General features: G+C 41.5%; 1 protein-coding gene across 1 annotated transcript in view; it reads right to left on the reverse strand.

Annotated features, from left to right (window-relative positions):
• COL22A1 (collagen type XXII alpha 1 chain) overlaps positions 1–20,498 on the reverse strand; it is a 228,447-nt gene that overhangs the window by 137,148 nt on the left and 70,801 nt on the right. Inside the window, exons 5-6 of the mRNA XM_041420805.1 lie at positions 8,125–8,236; positions 1,249–1,372 (exon numbers count right to left, since the gene is read on the reverse strand). Of these exons, the coding sequence (XP_041276739.1) occupies positions 1,249–1,372; positions 8,125–8,236 (236 nt within the window). The remainder of the gene's footprint in view (positions 1–1,248; positions 1,373–8,124; positions 8,237–20,498) is intronic.

A 20,498-nucleotide genomic window follows, 5' to 3' on the forward strand; every position in this document is an offset into this window, starting at 1 on the left:
TCCACATCTGACCCAACTTCTCCATGCAGCTGAGCACTGTGCTGGCTGGGAATGCCAGCTGGGATCAGTGTTGGCTCAGGAGTGTCTGCATCTGCGAGCTGTGCAGGTCTGCAAGGGAGCGGCCAAACCACGACCGACTCCGCATGAAACGAGGCTCATGGGGCTCTAAGGCACTTCTGGCATCATAATTTAAGGCACTTTTGAAATTATTACTGGAAATCTCGAGTGTTTTTCTCTCTCCACACCTAAGCAGTTCAAGTTTTAAACTTCCTGCAAGAAATACCGAGTGATAGACGCATTTTCACTCTGCAGCAACTAGGAATGCATATAGCACAGTAAATCACATTTCCTTTAACAAAGTTGCAGCTGATAATAACTTTATAATTGATAATAAATGATAAAGCCTTTTTACCATTGTCTCAAACCCAGTTATCTAATTCTTCAAACTGCACCTATTCTTCACTGAGAGTTCCCAAAATCCTTTTCAATACCAGTCCCAAAGCAGCAGTCCTGAATTACACAACTATGTGAGCCCATGCTGACAGCCCACTTTAGAGTCCTGGTTAATGCCATCACCACTATATTTGGTGCTGAGCAGAAAAATGTACAGCCCATCCAAAACACTCCCTCCTCAAGCACCCTCAAAAGTCTAAACTCTACCAAGCTGCTAAGAGGGAGACAGCCCTTTAGTACATGCTTACAGTATTTTTTTCTGAGAACCTGAGAGTACTTGAAAAAAAGCTATTAGATCAAATTGTGCAGCAGGCAGGACTCAGGGTTTTGGAACTATAACAGATGTCACACCCACACTCAGAGCAGGAACCCATAATGCATTTACAAGTCACCTAGAAGACTGTGCAAAACCTGACATAACTTACTGCTCTGTAGTACATCCATGTGACAACCTTCTTCCAAAAAGGCAAAGTATTTTCCCTAAGCAGAACTGAAGAAAACAACTGAAAACTCAATAGTAGTTTCAAGAGTAAGGATGGTATTTTTTGCCCCCCTTTCCAACTAACACATTTATCTGCATCCTAATAATAACCAAGGTATATACAAACATTTATTTGGAGTTTGAATTAAAGGTAAAATATTTGCAGCAAAATCCACTGAAAAAGTAACAGGATTTTTATCAGTTCACAAGAAGAAGTGTGAGGTTAAGGCAAGAAAACTGGCTCATGGCAAAAAAAAAAAAAAAGAAAAAAAAAGGAAAGGGCTGTTCCTGCTGGCTGCAAGAGAGCCTCTTACCTGTGGTATGCCGTACTTGTCAATAATCTGCCAGATATACCAGTCTTCCTTCCTGGAAGCCTTCCGGAATTTGAAGGTAGTGACAAAGGCATATTCATCAGGCAGGCCTTGTGGAAATACATCCCTGGCACGGAGAGGGGAAAGAGAGCGATGTATCAGGCTTAACAGTGAAAAGCAGAACTTCTAAAACTCTCTCCATGTCCCAGCAATGCTTTCTAAAAGTATCATTATAGTTCCTAAAAAATCTGCTTTATTTGAAAGGCTGAAGAGAGATGAACATGAACTTGTGCCCTCCAGGTTCTGCCTTTATGGAGCCCTTTCATCAATTCAATAGTGAAGCTCTCAAATTGGCTAAAATATAATGGAAATCTGCAGCTGTGTATCCATCATGTTAAAAATGTTGTTTTTCACTTCATGCTTCTGTTCATGAAACCTGTAAATAATTCTCTTCTGTTCCAGATGCACTGGAGACCTGTGACTTCAGAGAATGGCCAGGGAACACTCAAAACCCTCGAAATGTACCAAATTACAGCAACGAATATTATAATGTCTGCCCCAAAACAGGCACTACAGCTCAGGTCTTTGCTCCTTAGCTGTCAGCCCCAGATAACAGAAGTTTCTCAAATAAAACATTGCAAACACATCAGGCACGATTTACTCAGTGTGACACCACAACCCCTGCGCATAAGCAAACACATGAAGTAACCAAAATCCAACACTGTTTTTCTCTCCTCCATCATAAAAACCTGTCATAGCATGGGGATGTAGGGTGGGACAGGAGATAACTAATCCAGTATCACTATTATTTTTGTTACTAGCCATTACTGGATGCCTAAGAATGAAAATGAACACAAAAACACTGATCTCATGCCTCTGGATCTTTGGAATCCATGTGTCTAATTCAAATGCAAATGCAATTTCTGTAGCAATAGTTTTTTATGGATTTATCTTATACAGACTTCTGCATCCCCCCCTTGAATTCAGATAAACTTATGACATTCACAACATCTCTTTGACAAGGAATCACCCACTGCTGACCATTGCATAATGAGCCTCCTCCTCTTTGTTTAGGACCTAACTCGATTCTTATCAGGGAAAGCACAATGAACCTATCATTTTTCTATCTTTTACATCATCCATGATTTTTCAAACTTTATTTGTAATGCCTCTAAGCCATCTCTTTTGCCACTTGAAGAGTCACAGTTAACATTGTTCTTCATGCCCAAGCCAGCCTGCTTCTGTGATCATTCCCAAATAAACCCTTCACAAATATCATGTCTTTGCTTCAGGACAAATGAGCAGTCAGGCATAAGCACTCGATACAAAGCAAAACATAATGGCAGTAATTAATGAAGAACAAACTATGAAATGTGGTCCTAATGAATGGTTAACATAATCCATCACTATGCACAAACTGGCACAGTTCAAGGCACATAAAACTAGAAGCCTTTAATTGTATTAAAAGCAAAAAGTCCTCTAAATTTCCAGAATACTGTTTTGCAGTTGCAGCAAAGGCTGAGATCCAGTCTTTCCTAATGCCAAAATACTCAATCATATTTTAATCTGTGCTTTGAATCTCCTATCTTTTCAGACAAGTTATAAATTCAGAACACTCTGGTTTCATCCACTAATGTGGCTTTTGCTGTATATAGTGCCCCTGCAGGATATGCACCATTATAAGTTGGTTTTCCCTCTGGGGAGACAGAGACTCTCTGAATTCTTCCAACACAAAAGAAAACTGAACCAGACTCCCACTAGCTCCCGTAAGAAATCCTTCCTTTAGGAGAGCAGACAAAGCTGTATCACTTCTTGGTACTAGATTTTTTAACCAGGGAGGTCCCAGTTGCCTTGAAGTTAGCAAATCTACTAGAAGGGTGAGAAGGAGCACCTGGAAGTGAAAAGAAGTAGGATGTGGAAGGAGGATTGCCTTGAACTAGATATTAAGAAAAAATTCTTTGCTGTAAAGGTGGTCAAGAACTGGAACAGTCTACCCAGGGAAGTGGTGGATTTGCCACCCCTGGAAATGTTCACAGAAAAGTGTGGATGTGGTACCTGGGGACATGGTTTAGTGGTAGACATGGAAGTGTAGCATAACAGCTGGACTCAGTGATCTTTTGGGCTTTTACAAACTTAACAATTTTATGGTTCTGGACAGCTCTGAGCTGGGAACAGGAAAATCATTATGCAAGCTTAATTTCAAAAAGGGTTTTCAGATGTTTATTACCAAGAGAAATAACTGGGAGTTAGGTACCTAAACATCCCAGTGAGTCTGGCCACACCTCATCACACAAGGCTGACAAACAGCCCATCAGGTAGATTTAAACTGACAGAAAGCCATAATGACCCATTACCTGCCATCCTCAACTGATTTTTAAAGCTGCTGAGGAACCAGCTGCAGGTTCCCAAAAGAGAAAGGTTTCATGCCAAAAGAAAATCTGAAGGCAGTCTCATTGCTTTGAAGATGTGATAAAACCTGGTTCTGAAGTCATTGGTCCCTGTATCTTTTACAGAGCTGCATTGCTACATAAATAGCAAAAACTTTGTTTAGCCGTTTTAACTTATTTCCTCACTTAACAATTATCTGCATCTAGAAGTTCAGCTTTACTTGGGGATCCAAGAGCAGAAGTTGCTGTCCCCAGAAATGTTTTATGTTCTTCTTTCACACAACGCTGAATTGAACTGATGATCGATATTGTGGAACTTTGCTGGATGCCTGGTACCTATAGGGAGCATTCTGCCAGCTCCTTGTTCTATAATTCTGACAACAGGATAGATTGCAAAAAAGGTCCTTATAAAACTCCAAGACAAAAGAATCCCTCAGTGCTGCAGGCTAGTCTAAGAGTCAATTAACTCAAGTACAGGGTCAGGTGAATCACAACTTAAAAAAAAAAATAAATTAGCAAGAAGGCAGAAAACTCCTTTAACCATTGCTCGTTTTCAATATATAGCAACCTTCTCACTTGCTTTAATTTGCAATAAGGTCTTTTATCTGTGATAATAAGCATGAGATCCTACATCTATAATAACACTATGGAAAAAATTATATTAACACTTCTCATTTCAGACACTCAGTGCAACAACATCAATAGGGTTTTTACATTTGGTGAGGAAGAGTGTAGTTAATGTACTTGAGCAATTTGACCAATTTTACAACAGCTAAGCTTGCTAATATGCAATGTAACCCATGAAATCTGCAAAACCAAGTTGGAGAAAGCCAGTTCATTTAAACATGCTTCACATCACCAGAGGCTCTTGGAATCACAGGAAAAAAAAACAGTAAGAAATAAAGGGGAAAGGGAATGGAAAAGGAAAAGGCTATAGACGGATATGTCTCATATATCCTTGGCAGATCTTTGTGACTTCTACTTCAGAAACCTCAGTGATGGAAGATGGAATAGATACATCCTCTCTAGGTAATTTCTTCCTGTCTTTCTTTGTCCCACATGCTGTAAAAAAAATCCAATCTGTCCTAAATCTCACTTGCTGTCATTTAATTTTCCCAAAACAACTTTTTTCCATAAGAGGCCATGTGAACAACTTGTTCTCCTCTGCTTGCTGCAGTATTTTCTGTGTTTCTCAGCTCTCCCTACAGTCTTTTACTCACTGCAAGACCAAAACAGCCTCCAGTCATTCCACCTCCATTGTGCTTTATCTCCTTTACCTTGTTAGAAATAGGAGACACTGAGGGACCTCTTGAGATCATCCATCTAAAGAAGGTTTTTCTTGTGTTCAGATTTCATTGATTAAAATTGTTCCCATTCCTTCTTGTCCTGTCAATGAATATGACTAAGATGATTCTGGCTCTGCCTTCTTTGCTTCCTCCCCATCAGATATTTATACACATGGGTAAGATCCTCCCTCACTGAGTCTTCCCTTCTCTAAGCTGTGCAAGCTTTTTTGTCTCTGTGCTTCTTAATATGCAATATTTGTTTGGGAAAAGTATGAAAAAAGGAAGCTTTCAACAGGTTCCATTTTCAGTGTGGAAGTTTGCAGTGGCTTTTTGTACAATTTGTTCTCTTGGAAGGAGACAAATGGTGAGACCAGGGCAGGAGCTCATGGAGAAACCAAAGGCAGCTGACTGAAGTCAAAGCTGACATCAGGAGACACAGAAAAACACACCAAGTTATCATGCCCTAAACGACACAAGACTTATTGGTACAACACTGTGCCAATATAAAGAGCAAATAGATAATGACCAAAAGCTTGGCCAAGCATCAGGTAATTCTGTGAGGTGGTAGCCAAGATCATGGTCAAGTCAGGCAGAACCAGACCAGGCAGGAGAAAACTAAGGATGGACATGGCCAGCAGGAAGGCCCTGGAGTCACAACTAGGAGATAGAGAACAAAAGGGTAAACCAAAATCTTGGCATTAGGCAAGACACCAGTAATGAGAAACAAGACTGAACATCCAAGACCAGAAGCCTACAGCACAGTTTTGGCCAGAAGATCCACTGAGGAGCCATGAACAAGCAGTAGGAGAGCCCCAGTTACATGAGGAAAACCACCAGCCACACTCTGGGGCCAGCTCAGACAGCTGCAGAGCCCTGTGACGCCCTCAGTGATCGTGTCCTGACTGAAGTCAAGCTCTGGCTGCTGGGTTTGTTTGCTCACAGATGATGCCTCACCACAAAGAGGAAGAAAGTTCATAGTTGTAGGTTACAGATCAGAAGATGAGTAGGCACATTTCCCAGGCAGCTAATCTGGCACTTTGTGAAAGTTCTATTGCTTGTATAAAAGAATACAAATCCTTTAAGCAGATAATAAAGTGAATTACATATATTACTCAGTCAATGATTTTATACCTAATTATGAGATGTTGCTATCAGTTGCTAAACATTGCTGGAGGTTATCTGTGAGCCACGACAGATGTTTTTGTTTGGTTTATTATTCCAGTTACCAGTTTTGAGCAGCTTTACAAGATTTCATTTTCTGTGAGCAATGACCCTATATGCAGCATCTCAAAGTCCTGGCATAGAAATGCTAAAATGAACCAAATATGCAAACACCTTCCATGGTGTTACATCCATTTGGGTTCATTCCCAAACCACAGGAGTGTGAAAGTTACAATACATAAGGCTGAAAATGTAAAAGTCCTCCTTGAATTCCATGTTTCAGAATAATTTGAAAGGAATTTTATTCACTTCAATCTACAAATTAGGGATGTTTTACTTCTAATTGTTCTGGGTGATAAAATATTCTGCTTATTTTAAGGGCAACAGCGACAGCAAATAAATGGGTGTAATCTGAGCAGATGGAAAGCTGTCATGGCTGGTTGCTCTGGCTTCACTCCCTCAGTCTTTCTGAGAAAACAACAACAAAAACAGCAACAACAAAGTTCTTCAACCCTTACTTTGAAAAAGGAATTCAAATGGACAACTCTCTGTAATCTGTGGTGGTTAATTAGATTCATCCTTAAAACCATGCCCTGCTTCCCTGCTGGTTTTTGATGTCAAGTAGCCACTGCCTTTCAGCCTACTATGACCCTTATTAAAGACCCTTTACCAAGCTTTGATTTCCCAGAGATTCCTACAGAGAATGATCCCTTCAGTCGTTGGCTACTTCTTAATTTTACCTGCTTACACTGCAGTTCTTGGATTTCTCACCATCACACTTTCTTCACAGACTTTCAAACTGTCATTCACTCCATTTCTACCTACTGAATTATGGAAAATAAGGCTGGACACAGCAGCAGTGGTGATTGAGCTGTGTGATATGAAGATTATCAGCTCATACTTGACAGTTCCTGTTTATACTCCAAGAATTGCTCAATTTTTTATAATATCACCCAGAACCCAGAGATCACAGTGAGACAAATGAAATAGGTTTTTTACCATCCAAGTGGAATAGGTTTATGGTTTATTTCCACCCACACTCAGACCAGTTAGACATATACCAAACCTAAGATGTCCTTACTGGCTGTGTTGAATCAGATCACTGATCATGACTCTATTTACCCTTACACTTGATATCATTTATGGACTCTAGAGTATATATCTCAGTATCTCATAATTTAAAAAAAAGATAAAATTGTATTAACATGGAGAAAGAGGGGGAGGGAAAAAGAGCACATCAGTCCTGTTGGTTCAATGATGAAAAAAAATATTGCAAAATCAAGCAAATGTAATTCAAAGGGCAATCTCAAAAATGCAACGAGCTGAGAAAAATACCTAAAAACAGAATAAAAAATAACAGACCTCATCCATAAAAATAAAAGAAGTATTATTGATTTTTTTTAAGCAAAGTTCAAACCAGAACTGAGAAATTTACTGCAAAAATGTTAATGATGACAATTCAATCTATGACTCGTAGTTACTAAGTGAAATTATGCACTCTTTTCAAGGCTAATGCTAGCAGGGCTCAAGCAACAACCCAAAGAAATATTTGTGATAAACCGTGACACAACTGGCAGCCTTAGGTCCTAAAACACTCTGAGGACTGACTCCACATTGACACAGGATTAAAAACTGCGTCATTCTTCTGGCCCTCTTCTACAAGGCCAGAATCCATATTTGCTGACTGTCACAGCATTTGCCAGCAAGTGGTCTCTTGTGTTTAACAAATTTCTATCTCAATGGGACTGAGATATTCAATATTCCCTTTCGAAGCTATTTATGTGGCCCTAAGTTCTTTTGTGAATGTCTTGATACTGCTCCTCAGAACCACTGAGCTACACCAAGCACAACTCATATTCTGCCATATGGAGCCTGTAGTTACTGCTGAGACTCCTGACCACGTTGTGTATATTCTGTGCCAGCTGAACTGCAACAGCTGCTCAAAGCAGAAAAATACCTTTAGGTACCAGATTACTACAAAGCTAACCTGGAGGAACCAAATAATGTAAGGCAAATAATGTAAAGTGAAAACCCAGGGTACTCACTCAGTTTTCTGAACAACAGGAAAGCTTCCAAGCCGTACATAAGCGCTCTGAATCCCATCTTCTTTCATTCCAAAAATCTGCTTCACACTGAATGAATCCATCAGGTCAAATCCTATGTATTACAGAAATAGAAATAAAAGACATTAATCAGGTAGTGAGACATGCCTCCAATTGTAACAGCACTTCAGAAATGAGCCTTGTTCTTGTTGGGAAAAGCCAAACAAAATTCTCATATGATCTAATCCTCTCAACCCAAAAACTCAAAACGAAGCTTAAATTCAAACTGTCACAGGCTTGAACAGAGTTTTCCAGAAATCAGTAGCTAACTTTTGCATTGCCACACCATCCTGAAGATGCTGCATAATTTATTAACTCCTGTGCAGAAAAATGCAGAGGTTCAGACTGAAACATTTATTCATAGAATAAGAGAAAACAAAGAATGTTTTGGGTGGGAAGGGACCCTCAAAGATCATCTAGTTCCAACACCACTACAATGGGCAGGTGTGGGAGCTTGTCCTGGAGGGGATGGGCCAAGAGCTGACCACACAGACACACAGCAGACAGTCGGTGCTTTGATGTCCCAACACCAACACCAAGTCTTGGGAGAAGTCACAAGGAATAATATCATAAAGAGCAAAGCATTCTGGGACTGACTGGGAGTGGCCATGCAGATCAACAGCCTGTGATTGGCCAGAAGGTTTCCAGACTGCGGGGTCTTCTGAAGCAGCTTCCTTATGTTTTGGTTTTTTTGTTTTGTCTGTGCCCCTTTTCTTTATTTAATAAATGTCTTCAGTTTTGGCACGTCAGTTGCACCTGTCCCTTCTCTGTTGCTGCACCCTGTGGCCACACCACCGTGGTGCTCCCGAGGCCGGAGCGTTTCCCTGCGCACCTCGCGGGTCCCTGGGCTGTTGTTGCTGACCCATCCCTGGCTGCTCCACTGCTGGACAGGTCAGAGATCACCAACAGGTAGGGACACCTTCCCCTAGGTCAGGTTTCTGAAGGCTCCATCCAGCCTGGTCTTGAACATTTCCAGGAAAGGGTCATCCACAGCTTCTCTGGGCAACCTGGCTAGTGTCTCCCCACCCTCATTGGGAAAATTTAATTCTCTATCTCCAATCTAAATCTATCCTCTTTTAGTTCTAAACTGTTGCCCCTTGTCCCATCACTATGGACCTTGATAAAAGGTCTCTTTCTTTCTTACCAGACCCTTTCATATACTGAAAGGCCATGAGAAAGTTCCCCTAAAGCCTTCGCTTTCCAGGCTGAACATCCCCAACTTTCTCCAAATTTCTTCACAGCAGAGGTGTTCCAGCCCTCTCGTCTTTTTCATGGACTCCACTGTGTATCCACTCCAATGATCCAGGCCTTTACTGAAAACTCCTTGTCCAAGAAATTTGACCACATACATTTTTCATATAATTTTAACACAACTTATCAACTTATCCAATCAACTTATTATTATCATGAGCTATTAATCTTGGTGGAAGACAGTTGCCTAAAACTTCTGACTTTGTTCTAACAAGGTATTTTTAGCTCAATCTTAAACTAAAGATTTAGCTCAATCTTAAGCTTAAAGTTTAATGCACAAGTGAGTCTAGGCAGCCCCAGCATCAACATGGTCCCAGCCACAAAGAACAAATGGTTTTGTGACATGAAGTTCCAGGTGCTGAGAGGGACAGTGAGGGTACAGTGGTGCCACGAATGCATCCAGTTCCTGGAGGTGCAGAACTGTGTGGATGCAAACATCCTGCTTTTAGCTCCAAGCTGGCTCCACAGGGTGCAAATCTGAACTATCAGCCACTCCAAGAACAAAACACACTGTGGAGTTAGAGGCAAAGATGTTGTAAAAGGCAGGTTGTGAGCAACTGAGCAGAGAATATGTGTTTTAATTTAATTCAGGCTATTCCAACATTATCTCCCCCTCACACATGCACAATTACACACATTAACTCCTGGATTTGTAATTCCAGCACACAAACCTGGTGACATAAGTGTAGCTTATTTGGATAAATTGCTTTTAAACTATGGCAGTTCTTTCAACTTTGTTCAGTTAGTGAGCTCTCAAAACTTTTCTAGGATAGATAAACATTTTTATGTGATGAAATTAAGCCTGAAGATTCTTGGGTGTCTTAGTTGTCTTCCTCAACCTTTCAGGCTGAAAGGCATGCAGAACTTGAAAGGAGCTTCAACAGGAAAAGGCACCAACCTAATTATATTATTCTTCACATTTATATGAAAAAATTGATGCAAAAACCTGTGTGGGCCAGTACCTAGGCAAATCGAAATAGCAAAAAGCAAATAAAATGCAAAGCTTCTATCATTTTCTGGATGTTTTTCTGAAGAAATTGCTACTTCTGAGGAAATGTAATCTTAATTGTTTGCAAAGACAGAAATGGCTGTCTGGTGCCAAGTTGAGCCCTTTAGTATTACAGTAACTTTTCTGGCTGTCAACAGCTTTTCGTTTTTTTCCACTCTATTTTCAGCTATTACTGGGCATTTGGGAGGGCAAATAAAGCAGTTAAAGTGCCCCAGGGCCTCATGGCTGCACCTCATAATCACCTCTGCAGCAACTCCAGTGATACACCCCTCCGACACACTGCAATCAGCCACGACTGCAGCTGTAAATCAGGGTAAACAGACCCCACCAGAACAGGAGAGCTCCCTCCTGGCTGTCACAAACAACACCACAACTTGTCCATACCCTCATCCCCCCACGCAGTGCATATCCCTCATCCACACTGCCACAGGAGCTGAGGGAAGGAACTGAGTGCTGCTGGCAGGAGGAGACCACTCTGACTGGGCACGGAAATTGTTAACCACTCACAGGAGAGGAGCTGTGCATGGAGGAGGCTGAAATGCTGCCCAGGTGACATCCTAATGTCCAGTCACCAGAGGTCCCCAAGCTGTGAGATCCTGCTCATTTCACGGGTCTTGTAAAGCTCCCTTGCTAAAAATGCACAAGTGCAAGACACGGTGACAAGGAGCTCCTGCCAAGTTTTCCCATCATTAGCTCAGACCCAAAGCTGCTCTTGTTATCTCTGACAACTCAAATGAACGTTCGCATCATGAGCAGCTCTGAAGCTGTGCACACTGGTATGCTTTTCCAGTGGAAACAAGCATCAGATTCAATCAATCTCTTCTTCTTTTCCTCCAGAATTTCCTATCAAAATGCACTTTTAAAAGCCTAAATAACACCGTGAAACAGAAACACGGCTATCAAAACTAGTTTGCAAACAGAATTTGGTGTAATGAAAGTAAGTCATGCTCTTACAACATAATCCCATTTTTGTTTATGATTGGATAAAGCATGAAAGTAAATCATAATAGGATTTTTTTTCTTTTGTTCAGACTATGGATTGGCAAATTAAAAATTGCTTTCTCTATTTTTAATTAATTGATGAATGAGAATGGCTCTTTGAAAAATTAAATGTAGATACAGGGAAAAGTTAAGGTGTGTCAAAGGCCATACTCAAAAGCAAAGGGTTTTTTACTTTAATCACACTATTAATTTATTCCATGCCAAATTTAAATATTGCCCAGCTGGTGAGATAACCTTCACTTTTGGATTCTCCATTTACAACCCAAGCCCTTAAAGGAAAGGGACACTTTGGTTGCTGAAATATTTCAATAGAATTACAGAAAATTTGTCATCAGGCCATACACTAAAAAATTAAGAACTCTGCCAAGACTGAGATGCATCTCACCTAATTTTAGCTGTCTGAAAAGGAGACATATGATGGATGCAGGTTTCCTCTGTTTCTTTGTGAGTCAGCAGAGAAATTTAGGAGTAATTAAGACAACTCATCTTGAAGACAGGCTGAACCCCTACCTGGAGTGCCTCCTTCCTTTCAGCAGAAAGGGAGCTCATACAGACAGGAATTTTTACTGAAGTTGTCTGAGATGTATTCTGCTTACAGGGAATGCTATGCATTTTGTGCAGGGAGTAAAGCAGAGGAAAAGAGGACAAAAATGTTAACAAATCCCACATAACTTACATTCACATTGCCTTATTTGCCATCAGAATTGTGTAAATGTTGCAGATTTTTAAATACAGCTTGATTAACCAGCTATGATTTTCAAAATCTCTTCTGAAGAACAAAGAAAGAAACAAACCTAAAATATTACTACTTGAACTGAGAAAGTACTCAATGCAGATTACCCAAGTGGAACACAAAAAGAAACACACACACATTGGCAAACCTGAATGAATTTGCGAAATAAGGGAATCTCTAAGATTGTTTCAGCTGAAGGACAAACAAATATATTATTATCATCGCTATTACAACTACTAGTACTATTACTACTGTTAGTAATAATATTACTACTATTATTAGTGTCATTTTGTTTACTTTGTGTGCCTGGAAACCCTTTGCATGGATTATGTTCCCTTGACTTTAGGAAAGGAACTGGGATTGTGAGGGAGACAGCACAGAAGGTTTAATTTTGATTTTTTTAGCCTTGAATTACAATATTAATGTAAAAAATAAGTAATGCCATGATAATTTCTGCAACACCTGACCAGGACATTTCACCTGGCAGTGTTTGTTCACTAACAGTGCAGTAAAAACTGCTCAATGAGATCTTTCCCAAAAGAGTTAAGTGTCACACAGCACAGAAATAGCCTGTTCTTTGGTTTTTCCACCACCAAGGAGGCACCATATTGTCAGTAGCATATGGAAAATGAAATGTCACATGTAACTTCCCAGTCCTCTCTACAACTGAATGGGAAAGAACAGACCTGCCCAAATTAGCAAAGGCAAAGATGCTGTTACCTCTTGCACTATGCCCAAGCAGAGGGTAAAATGGTAGGATTTTCCTGTTCTCAGCTGCTTTGATTTAAAAGGTGGCTTTTTGTATAGCAGGGCAGGTGTGGTTTCCCAAATGGCTCATAAACTGCTTAATCAGTAATGCCATAAACATGGCATTTAATAAAATGCTCTTTGATCTTAAGCCTCTTACTTCATTAGAGCTTCTAAAACAATATGTGGCCACTGAAACCCTCTAACATGATTACATCTCCTGAAAGCCAGCAGACCCTAGTCGATATAAAAATTAAAATAGTGAGCTGAAAGAGAAGCTCAGATTTGTAACAGCATACTTGGCTTGAAAAGTAATTTTGTATGTGCTGCTCTGCTGATCAAATCAGCCGAATGCCTCACTGCTTGAGTTATAACCCCTTACAGGAAGCAGCCTGTTTTCCAGAATCAGAGAACACACACAGAACTTTCTGTTGCAGGGAGAAGATGGCAAAACTTGGCACTGGACAAATTATACATCATATAACTGCAACATGCAGCCAGGTTCTCTTTTACAAATGTCCACAGTGCACCAAACACCTCAAAGCATGACCAAAGGATGATCCAACAGCTCTGTACTCATCCTGTGATCCTACAATGTTGTTTAAAGATTTTTATCTGAAGACCTGACTAAAGGGGCCATGGTTGGTTGCCCTGAGTATGGGCTGTATTTCTGCCTGGCTCCATTAAGGATCTGATATGGGCATCATGGTGGAAGATGTTGTGCAGGTTGAGATTTTCCTAACTCTCCTGTCTTTAGGGCAAAAAACCCACAAAAAACAGAATAAGAGAGCAAAAAATGTAAGTTTTAAAAGCCAGAAAACACAGCAGTGAGTACATTTTGAAAGGCTTCTCAAAGCAGGACAGAGTCATTGACTTTCTTGTTTTGGCCAAAGCAGCTTTCTGAAAAAAGTCTCTTGCTTTGTGTTCCCAAGGATCCCAACACTCACAGAGGGCACAACTGGGCTACTTCTAATTGTGAAAGTTTTTGGCAAGACAGCAGCCTGGAGAGGAATGTGGAAAGTGAGAAAGGGATCAGGAAAGGCACTGGACATCACAGCCTCGAGTGTGGTGTCTGGAATGTATTTACTACAGTGGATTGCCAGCCATGAGCACTAATATCAAAAAAAGATTTTGCAGGAAATGCTCCATTCTGTGCTCTTGGTCCCAGCTGAATTATCAACCTTGTCAATGCATTGATGAAGCGTCACCAATGGCCATGATCAGGGGAGTTATCATCTGCTGCTTCACTGACACCTCTGAAAACAGCGATCTGTACAGTCTGTGATAAAATAGCTCGTGGTACTTTTACTGGAGAATGGTCAGTGACACTGGACTTTATTCAGGGTATGAATTCCTATGAAAAACAGTAACACTGGGAGGCTTTCAGCAAATACATTAACTTGTCTAACATCTCTGCACTCTTGAAAGTTAAGTTTTCACAGATTTCCTGTGCCCACAGGGAAGAGCCTGTATGCCCTCAGTGTTCAACTCCTCCAGTATGGTCTGCAAGGTTATTGCCACTATAAGGGGTCCTGATTTTTGTTACCTTAGCTCATTTCTGTGCTAATATATACTCTAAAAAAAGAGGAAAAATATGCTCTCATGCCATAAAATAAGGTTTAATGAGATAGGTCTAGCAATCAGTTATGTCATGGCAGAGTGTAGATGAGCTTATTTTTTTTTCTCCTGTATCTAAACATTTGGCATCCTTGTCTTCCACAGTGCTCTATGCTGAAAGCAGCTATTTCTGGACAGCCAAGATGTGGTTCAATTCAGGGCTGGAGTAGCAGTGTCCAAATTCCAAAGGAGAGACCATTTACTTTATTCAGCATGTGTTGCGGTTATTGTCATAATTGCCATTATCTGCTACAGGATTTTTGATGCTCCTGAAATTTCTTCCTCCACAGGAAAAGAAACCCTGACAAGAGCTGAGTGAGTACCACATTTTACGACCTCACTGAAGTGTCCATCTCAAAGGATCTTCAACCACATCTAATCTAAGCCTACTTTCTTCCTGTTTGAAGCCATTTCCCCCTGTCTGGTCACCACATGCATTTTCAAAATGTCTCACTCCAGCTTTCTTCTTGGCCCCCTTTAAGTACTGAAGGTTGCAAGAAGGTGTCCCTGGTCCCCTCCTTTCTCCTAGCAGAGCATCCCCAGATCTCTCAGCCTGTCTTCACAGCAGAGGTGTTCCAGCCCTCTGAGCATCTTTGTGGCCTTCTCTGGACTTTCTCCAACAGTTCCATGTCCTTCTTATGTTGGGTACCCAGAGCTGGATGCAGCACTCTAGATGGGTCTCACAAGGACAGAATTGAGGAGCAGAATCCCCTCCCTCAACCTGCTGCCCTCAGGGCTTTGGATGCAGCCCAAGACAGTACAGGATTTTTGGGCTGCAAGTGCTTGTGGCTGAGCATGTTGAGCTTCTCATCCACCAGCACCCCCAAGTCCTTCTCATCAAGGGCTGCAATCAGTACATACTCTGCCTTGATTTGGTCTTGAGATTGCTCTGATTCACGTGTAGGACCTTGTACTTAGCCTTGCTGAACTTCATGAGGTTCAGCCCCACCTCTCCAGCCTCTCCAGGTGCCTCTGGATGCCATCCCTTCCTTCCAGTGTGTGACTGCACTCACAACTTGGTGTGCTCAGCAAACAAAGCTGAGGGTGCCTAAATCCACTGTCCATGTCACTAAAAAACAGTCAAATGGTGTCAGCCCCAACACCAACCCCAAGGAGCACCACTCACCACTGGTTTCCACTTGGACATCGAGCCATTGACCGTGACAGTTTGAATGCCAACCCATCCAGTCCCACCTGTCCAATCCATGTCTCTCCAATTCAGAGGCAAGCGTGTCATGCAGCACAGTGTCAAAGACATTGCACAAGAGCAGGTGCATGAGTCTTGCAGCTCACACTGTTTAGACCTGTGCCATTGCAAATGTTTGTAAAAATTTTTTCCAACTATCTCTGTCTGTCAGAAGAAATTACTTCCAAAGACTTACGAAGGATAAGATTTCTGTCTTCTTGTCCTGTTTATTTCACTATATTCTACCTCTGCAGCAAAGATAGAAAAAGGAGCAGCTTATTTTTGCATGGGTAATTCACACCACATTCAGCTCTCCCAGTGGTTCGATTCAGCATCATCAGTCAGCAGTGGTTCCCTGACTTACCCCCAAAACATTAAAGACTGCACCTCTGGAGGAACAAACCAGAGATTTATTGGCTGCCCACAAGGCCTGCATGAAACACTACAGTGGTGACTAAATGGGTTGAACAGGTCACTTAAAAAACTAGTTAGCTAAATTTTACAAGACGCTTGCAAGGGGAATTTTGGAACTATAAAACTTTCCAGAGTTTAAGTAAGGGTCTCAAGAGTGCTTTAAAGAGATTCTTGCTATTAACCTTTTTTCCCACTGATGTTCCAGCTGGGATTCAAGCAGCACTTCATGCTGACCCAACTTTCTTCTCACCAGATCCCCATATTCCAGTAGGGAGAGCAGCTAAGAGCTTAAGCTAATTATGAGGTTTTGCTAAAGCAGCTGGAACAGCTCTTACCCCAGCATGAAAGAGGAATCTTCCAGCAAGCCTAGTACCTTCTAGGTCATACTCAGTAAGATGGGTTAGAGCACATTTCAGATGGTCTCAGTTTTATAAAATTTATATATCAGATGTACCCCTGGTACACGATGCCACCACTCAGGCTGTTGGTTTACTGTTCCTGGTTTGCTTACTCTCCTTCACAGCACTGGAAAACACAATTTCTACTTTTCCTTGGCCCCAGGAAAGGAACAAGACACAAGAGTCCCATGCAGACCACAAAAAGGAGTTTGATCTCAGCTCGAGCACCAATCCACATTTGGGATTATGAGGAACAGAAACATTACATGAACTGTATAATGGAGTTATACTTCAAAAAGGAGCAATCTTCCAGAGGCAGTTAGGCAGGTGAACAGGTAGTCACTGAACTGAAATATGGGGCCACTCTTTCAAAAACATCAGTCTAAAGTTTCAGCCAAAACAGAGGGGAAAAATACAGCACTTGGTATCTTCACACAAGAAAGAAAAGATAACACTTCAGGAAAGATAAAACAAATATAAACCACCAAGAAAATTATGCCAAAGATAGAAGAGAGAATTTAAAAAAATAAGCAAGTAAGTGAATACACAATCCTAGGCACCCCACCTTGTGTAAAGACTGTTGTAATCTAACCCCCAGCCTGCTGTAAAAACAGGAAATAAATTCATGTATGCAGCAGCTGCCTCTGAGGCAGCACCTTTCAACACCTGATCCCATGCTAATAACACACCACTTTATGTGGTGCATTGTTCTGTTTATCTACATCTGTCCCCTGCTTCTCTCTTACCCTTCTGCCTCTTCAGTTTTCAAACAGTTGCAAGTGGCATATTGAACAACACTGAAAGCTGGTTTTGACACTGAACTCTTTGGCTCATTACTGAAGGCTTTTCTTGTGTTGAAGTCATCTCCATTTTCTCAGTAATGGACACTCGGCTTGGTGCCACAGGCCCTCTTTCAGCTCCTTCCTGCTCCAGTGATTTACAAGATTAAACAGGAGTTCATTACTCCTTTGATGTCCTTTGTGTGCCAGATAGGCTTGTACCACCTGAATTACCTGAGACTGTTTGTATTAGGTTCTGGTTTTAATTAGTTCCTCTATTTTGAAAGCCTCTTTTGAGTTCCTCAGGTGTCAAGGTACTCTGTGTTCCTCCAGAAAACCATAAAATGGCACATCTGGAAAGTCATCCCTTGGGATAGCAGTGGGGAAGGGAGGACCTCAATACAAACAATTACTTTTTTTTTTAGTATTACTTTTAAAGTAAAAAAATACATTTAAGGAAAAGCATCTTATTAAGACCTGCTAGATTCTCCCTGCAATGCTGCCTGGGCTGTAAGAAAACTCGACCAATAAGCTGTTCATGAAAATAAAAATATTTCCATTAATTTTAGGTGTGATGAACATGAAAACAGGTAGGGACTACTCTTTAGGAGACTTTCAAGATTGCTTATGCAAGGTGACCAGTACAAAACAGATTAGACCTTCCCCAAAACCTGTGCACTGCTGTCATCAGAGGGAATTCTCATCAGACAGACTAATTTAATTCCAAGAATTAAGAGTATTTTGTTCAGATTCTATATATGCCTTCTTTCCTTCATGTGTCCACAATAACCAGAAAGCTTGCACTGATGAAAAATCCATGGGATGGTTTCTGAAGGAGAATTAATCTAAAATATTTGGACTGAAAAATATCTAAAAGTATATCACAGTTAGACAAGCTATTGGTCTTTTTATAGCCAAAGGATTAGTTGCTTCTTGGGCTATGAACAGTCAAAATTGAATTTATTTCCTTTTCATCAATCTCATATGCACAGAATAAGAAAATCTCATATGCACAGAATAAGAAAACTACCTAGATTGTTTAACTTCTGGGAGAAAGCAAACGCTACCAGTGAAAGAATCACTTTCATGTGCACGATTAACTCTTGCTAAACCTTCTTTGTGAATGCAGACGTCAGAATTTGTCACTGCTGGGACTCTGACCAGAGAAAGGCTTTCACAGGGACTGCTCTACTGTTACCAGTTTACTTCCTAAAGAAGCACATTTTAAAGTAAATTCAGCTTTCCTTATCCATATTTCCTGACATTTTTGAGAAGCTCAGCTGGGCTACCTGCTCCAGGACAGATCTGATGTTGTCAGGTCATTCAGTGTGTCAGGAATTCACTGAGATCCATGGCCTTGTGTAACAGCTACATCTCTGACCACATTAAGAAAAAAGATTTATTTAAAACATGTTTTTTTCCAAATTCAAAGAACTCACCCCAGCTCTGTTGGTGTCAGCCTGGTTGTGCATACTTTAGAGGATGCTCCAGTATTTCCAGGCTCCTAATCCAAATGCTCATTTTGGTGACTCCCTACTCCCTGCTGGGGTGACTGTGCATTTTCACTCACCAATTCTTTAGTTTCCTGTAGAAGGGAAATTCCTTGGCTGAACACAAACCCTAGAGAAACCACGGTCCCCATGTTGGATAACTGGTGGGTCTGGACACTGGGCATGCACAGTTTACAGCCAGCCCACAGGACTGCAGTGGCTGTGCTTAGAAGCCACAGGTGATTTATTGGTAATTATTGGCCTGCTTGACCTATTGTGTTTTTTTAGTTACTGTATATTAAAATGCCTTTGAACACAAGTGAACCATTTGTCAACCTGTGAAAAACTTCAAAGACCTTTTAAATGCAGTGATTTAGGTTATAGTGTTGAGATTAACTATTGCACAGTAGAATGGTAGAATCACAGAATTATTAAGGTTGAAAAGATCTCTAAGATCGAGTCCAACCATTCACCTAACATTGCCAGGTTCATCACCAAGCCATGTCCCCAAGTGCCACACCAACCTGACTTTAGAATCCTTCCAGGGATGATGATTCCACCAGTTCCCTGGTCAGCCTGTTCCAATGCTTGATCATCCTATCAGTGAAGATATTTTCTCTAATATCCAAACAAAACTTCCCCTGGCACAACTTGAGGCCATTCCCTCTGGTCTCTTGTTACCTGGCTTGAGAGACTGAGCCCCAGCTCACTACAGCCTCCTCTCACGGAGTTGTGGAGAGCAATAAGGTTCCTCCTGAGCCTCCTTCTCTCCAGGCTAAACACCCCCAGTTCCCTCAGCTGCTCTTCATAAGACTTGTACATAGACTCCTAAAAAACAAGCCAACAGGACCTCAGGAAGATCACCTGCACTGCAGGTATCTCATCTACCAGCCCAGAGGACAAATCCACCTCACAGCACAATTTTCTCCAGCTCACAGGCCTCTCACATAACTCCTGTGACTACACTTACAGGTCAGCTGTTCCTTCCCCTGTTTGCTTCTCATGACTGACAGTCGCTATTGCCAGATGTCTGCATGTCAGGAACTCAGTTTCAAATTCAGCTCAGACCAGTTTCACATTTTCTGGGGCACTTCCTAGAGAAAATGTGGGGAGAGGAGGAAATAAGAAGCCCTGAGCCCTATCCCATTAGCACTGCCTAGTGATGGGTCACTGAAAAACATGAGAGCAAAGTGACTGTGCCACAGCACAGCAAAGCTTCATCCTTCTGCCTCGTCTCTCATAAATGTCACAGCTGCTTCCAGTCCTGCCTGTGTGTGCATAACCCCGAGGAGGAGAGGAGAGTGGTGGTGTCTGCAGCAACAGCCTGCTCCAGCAGCACTGCACACGGGCTGGTGCTGGTGACCACTGTATCTCTGCATCCTTGTCCCAAGGCAGAGATCCTCACAAATATCAGCAGCTATTCATGGACTATTCACTGGCACCCTGGGGGCTTCCCAAAGAGATTGCCAAGTGCAAAGGGAGGGCACAATGCCTGCCACACAGGCACCACAAATACACTTTTTTCCCCAGGAGGACCTCGGTCAAAAGAGCTCGTTCTGCAGGTCCAGCAGCCTGACACTCCAGTTTTCTCAAACTACCACGTGCTTTAGTGGGCAAATATAAATAGTCCCAGGGATATTGTAATTAGCTGGAGAGTCCCTGGCATCTCTGGAATGTGAACCCTGTGCTGC

This window comes from Onychostruthus taczanowskii, unplaced genomic scaffold (genome assembly GCF_017590055.1).
Source record: "Onychostruthus taczanowskii isolate IOZ18803 unplaced genomic scaffold, ASM1759005v1 scaffold66, whole genome shotgun sequence".
Classification (NCBI taxonomy): domain Eukaryota; kingdom Metazoa; phylum Chordata; class Aves; order Passeriformes; family Passeridae; genus Onychostruthus; species Onychostruthus taczanowskii.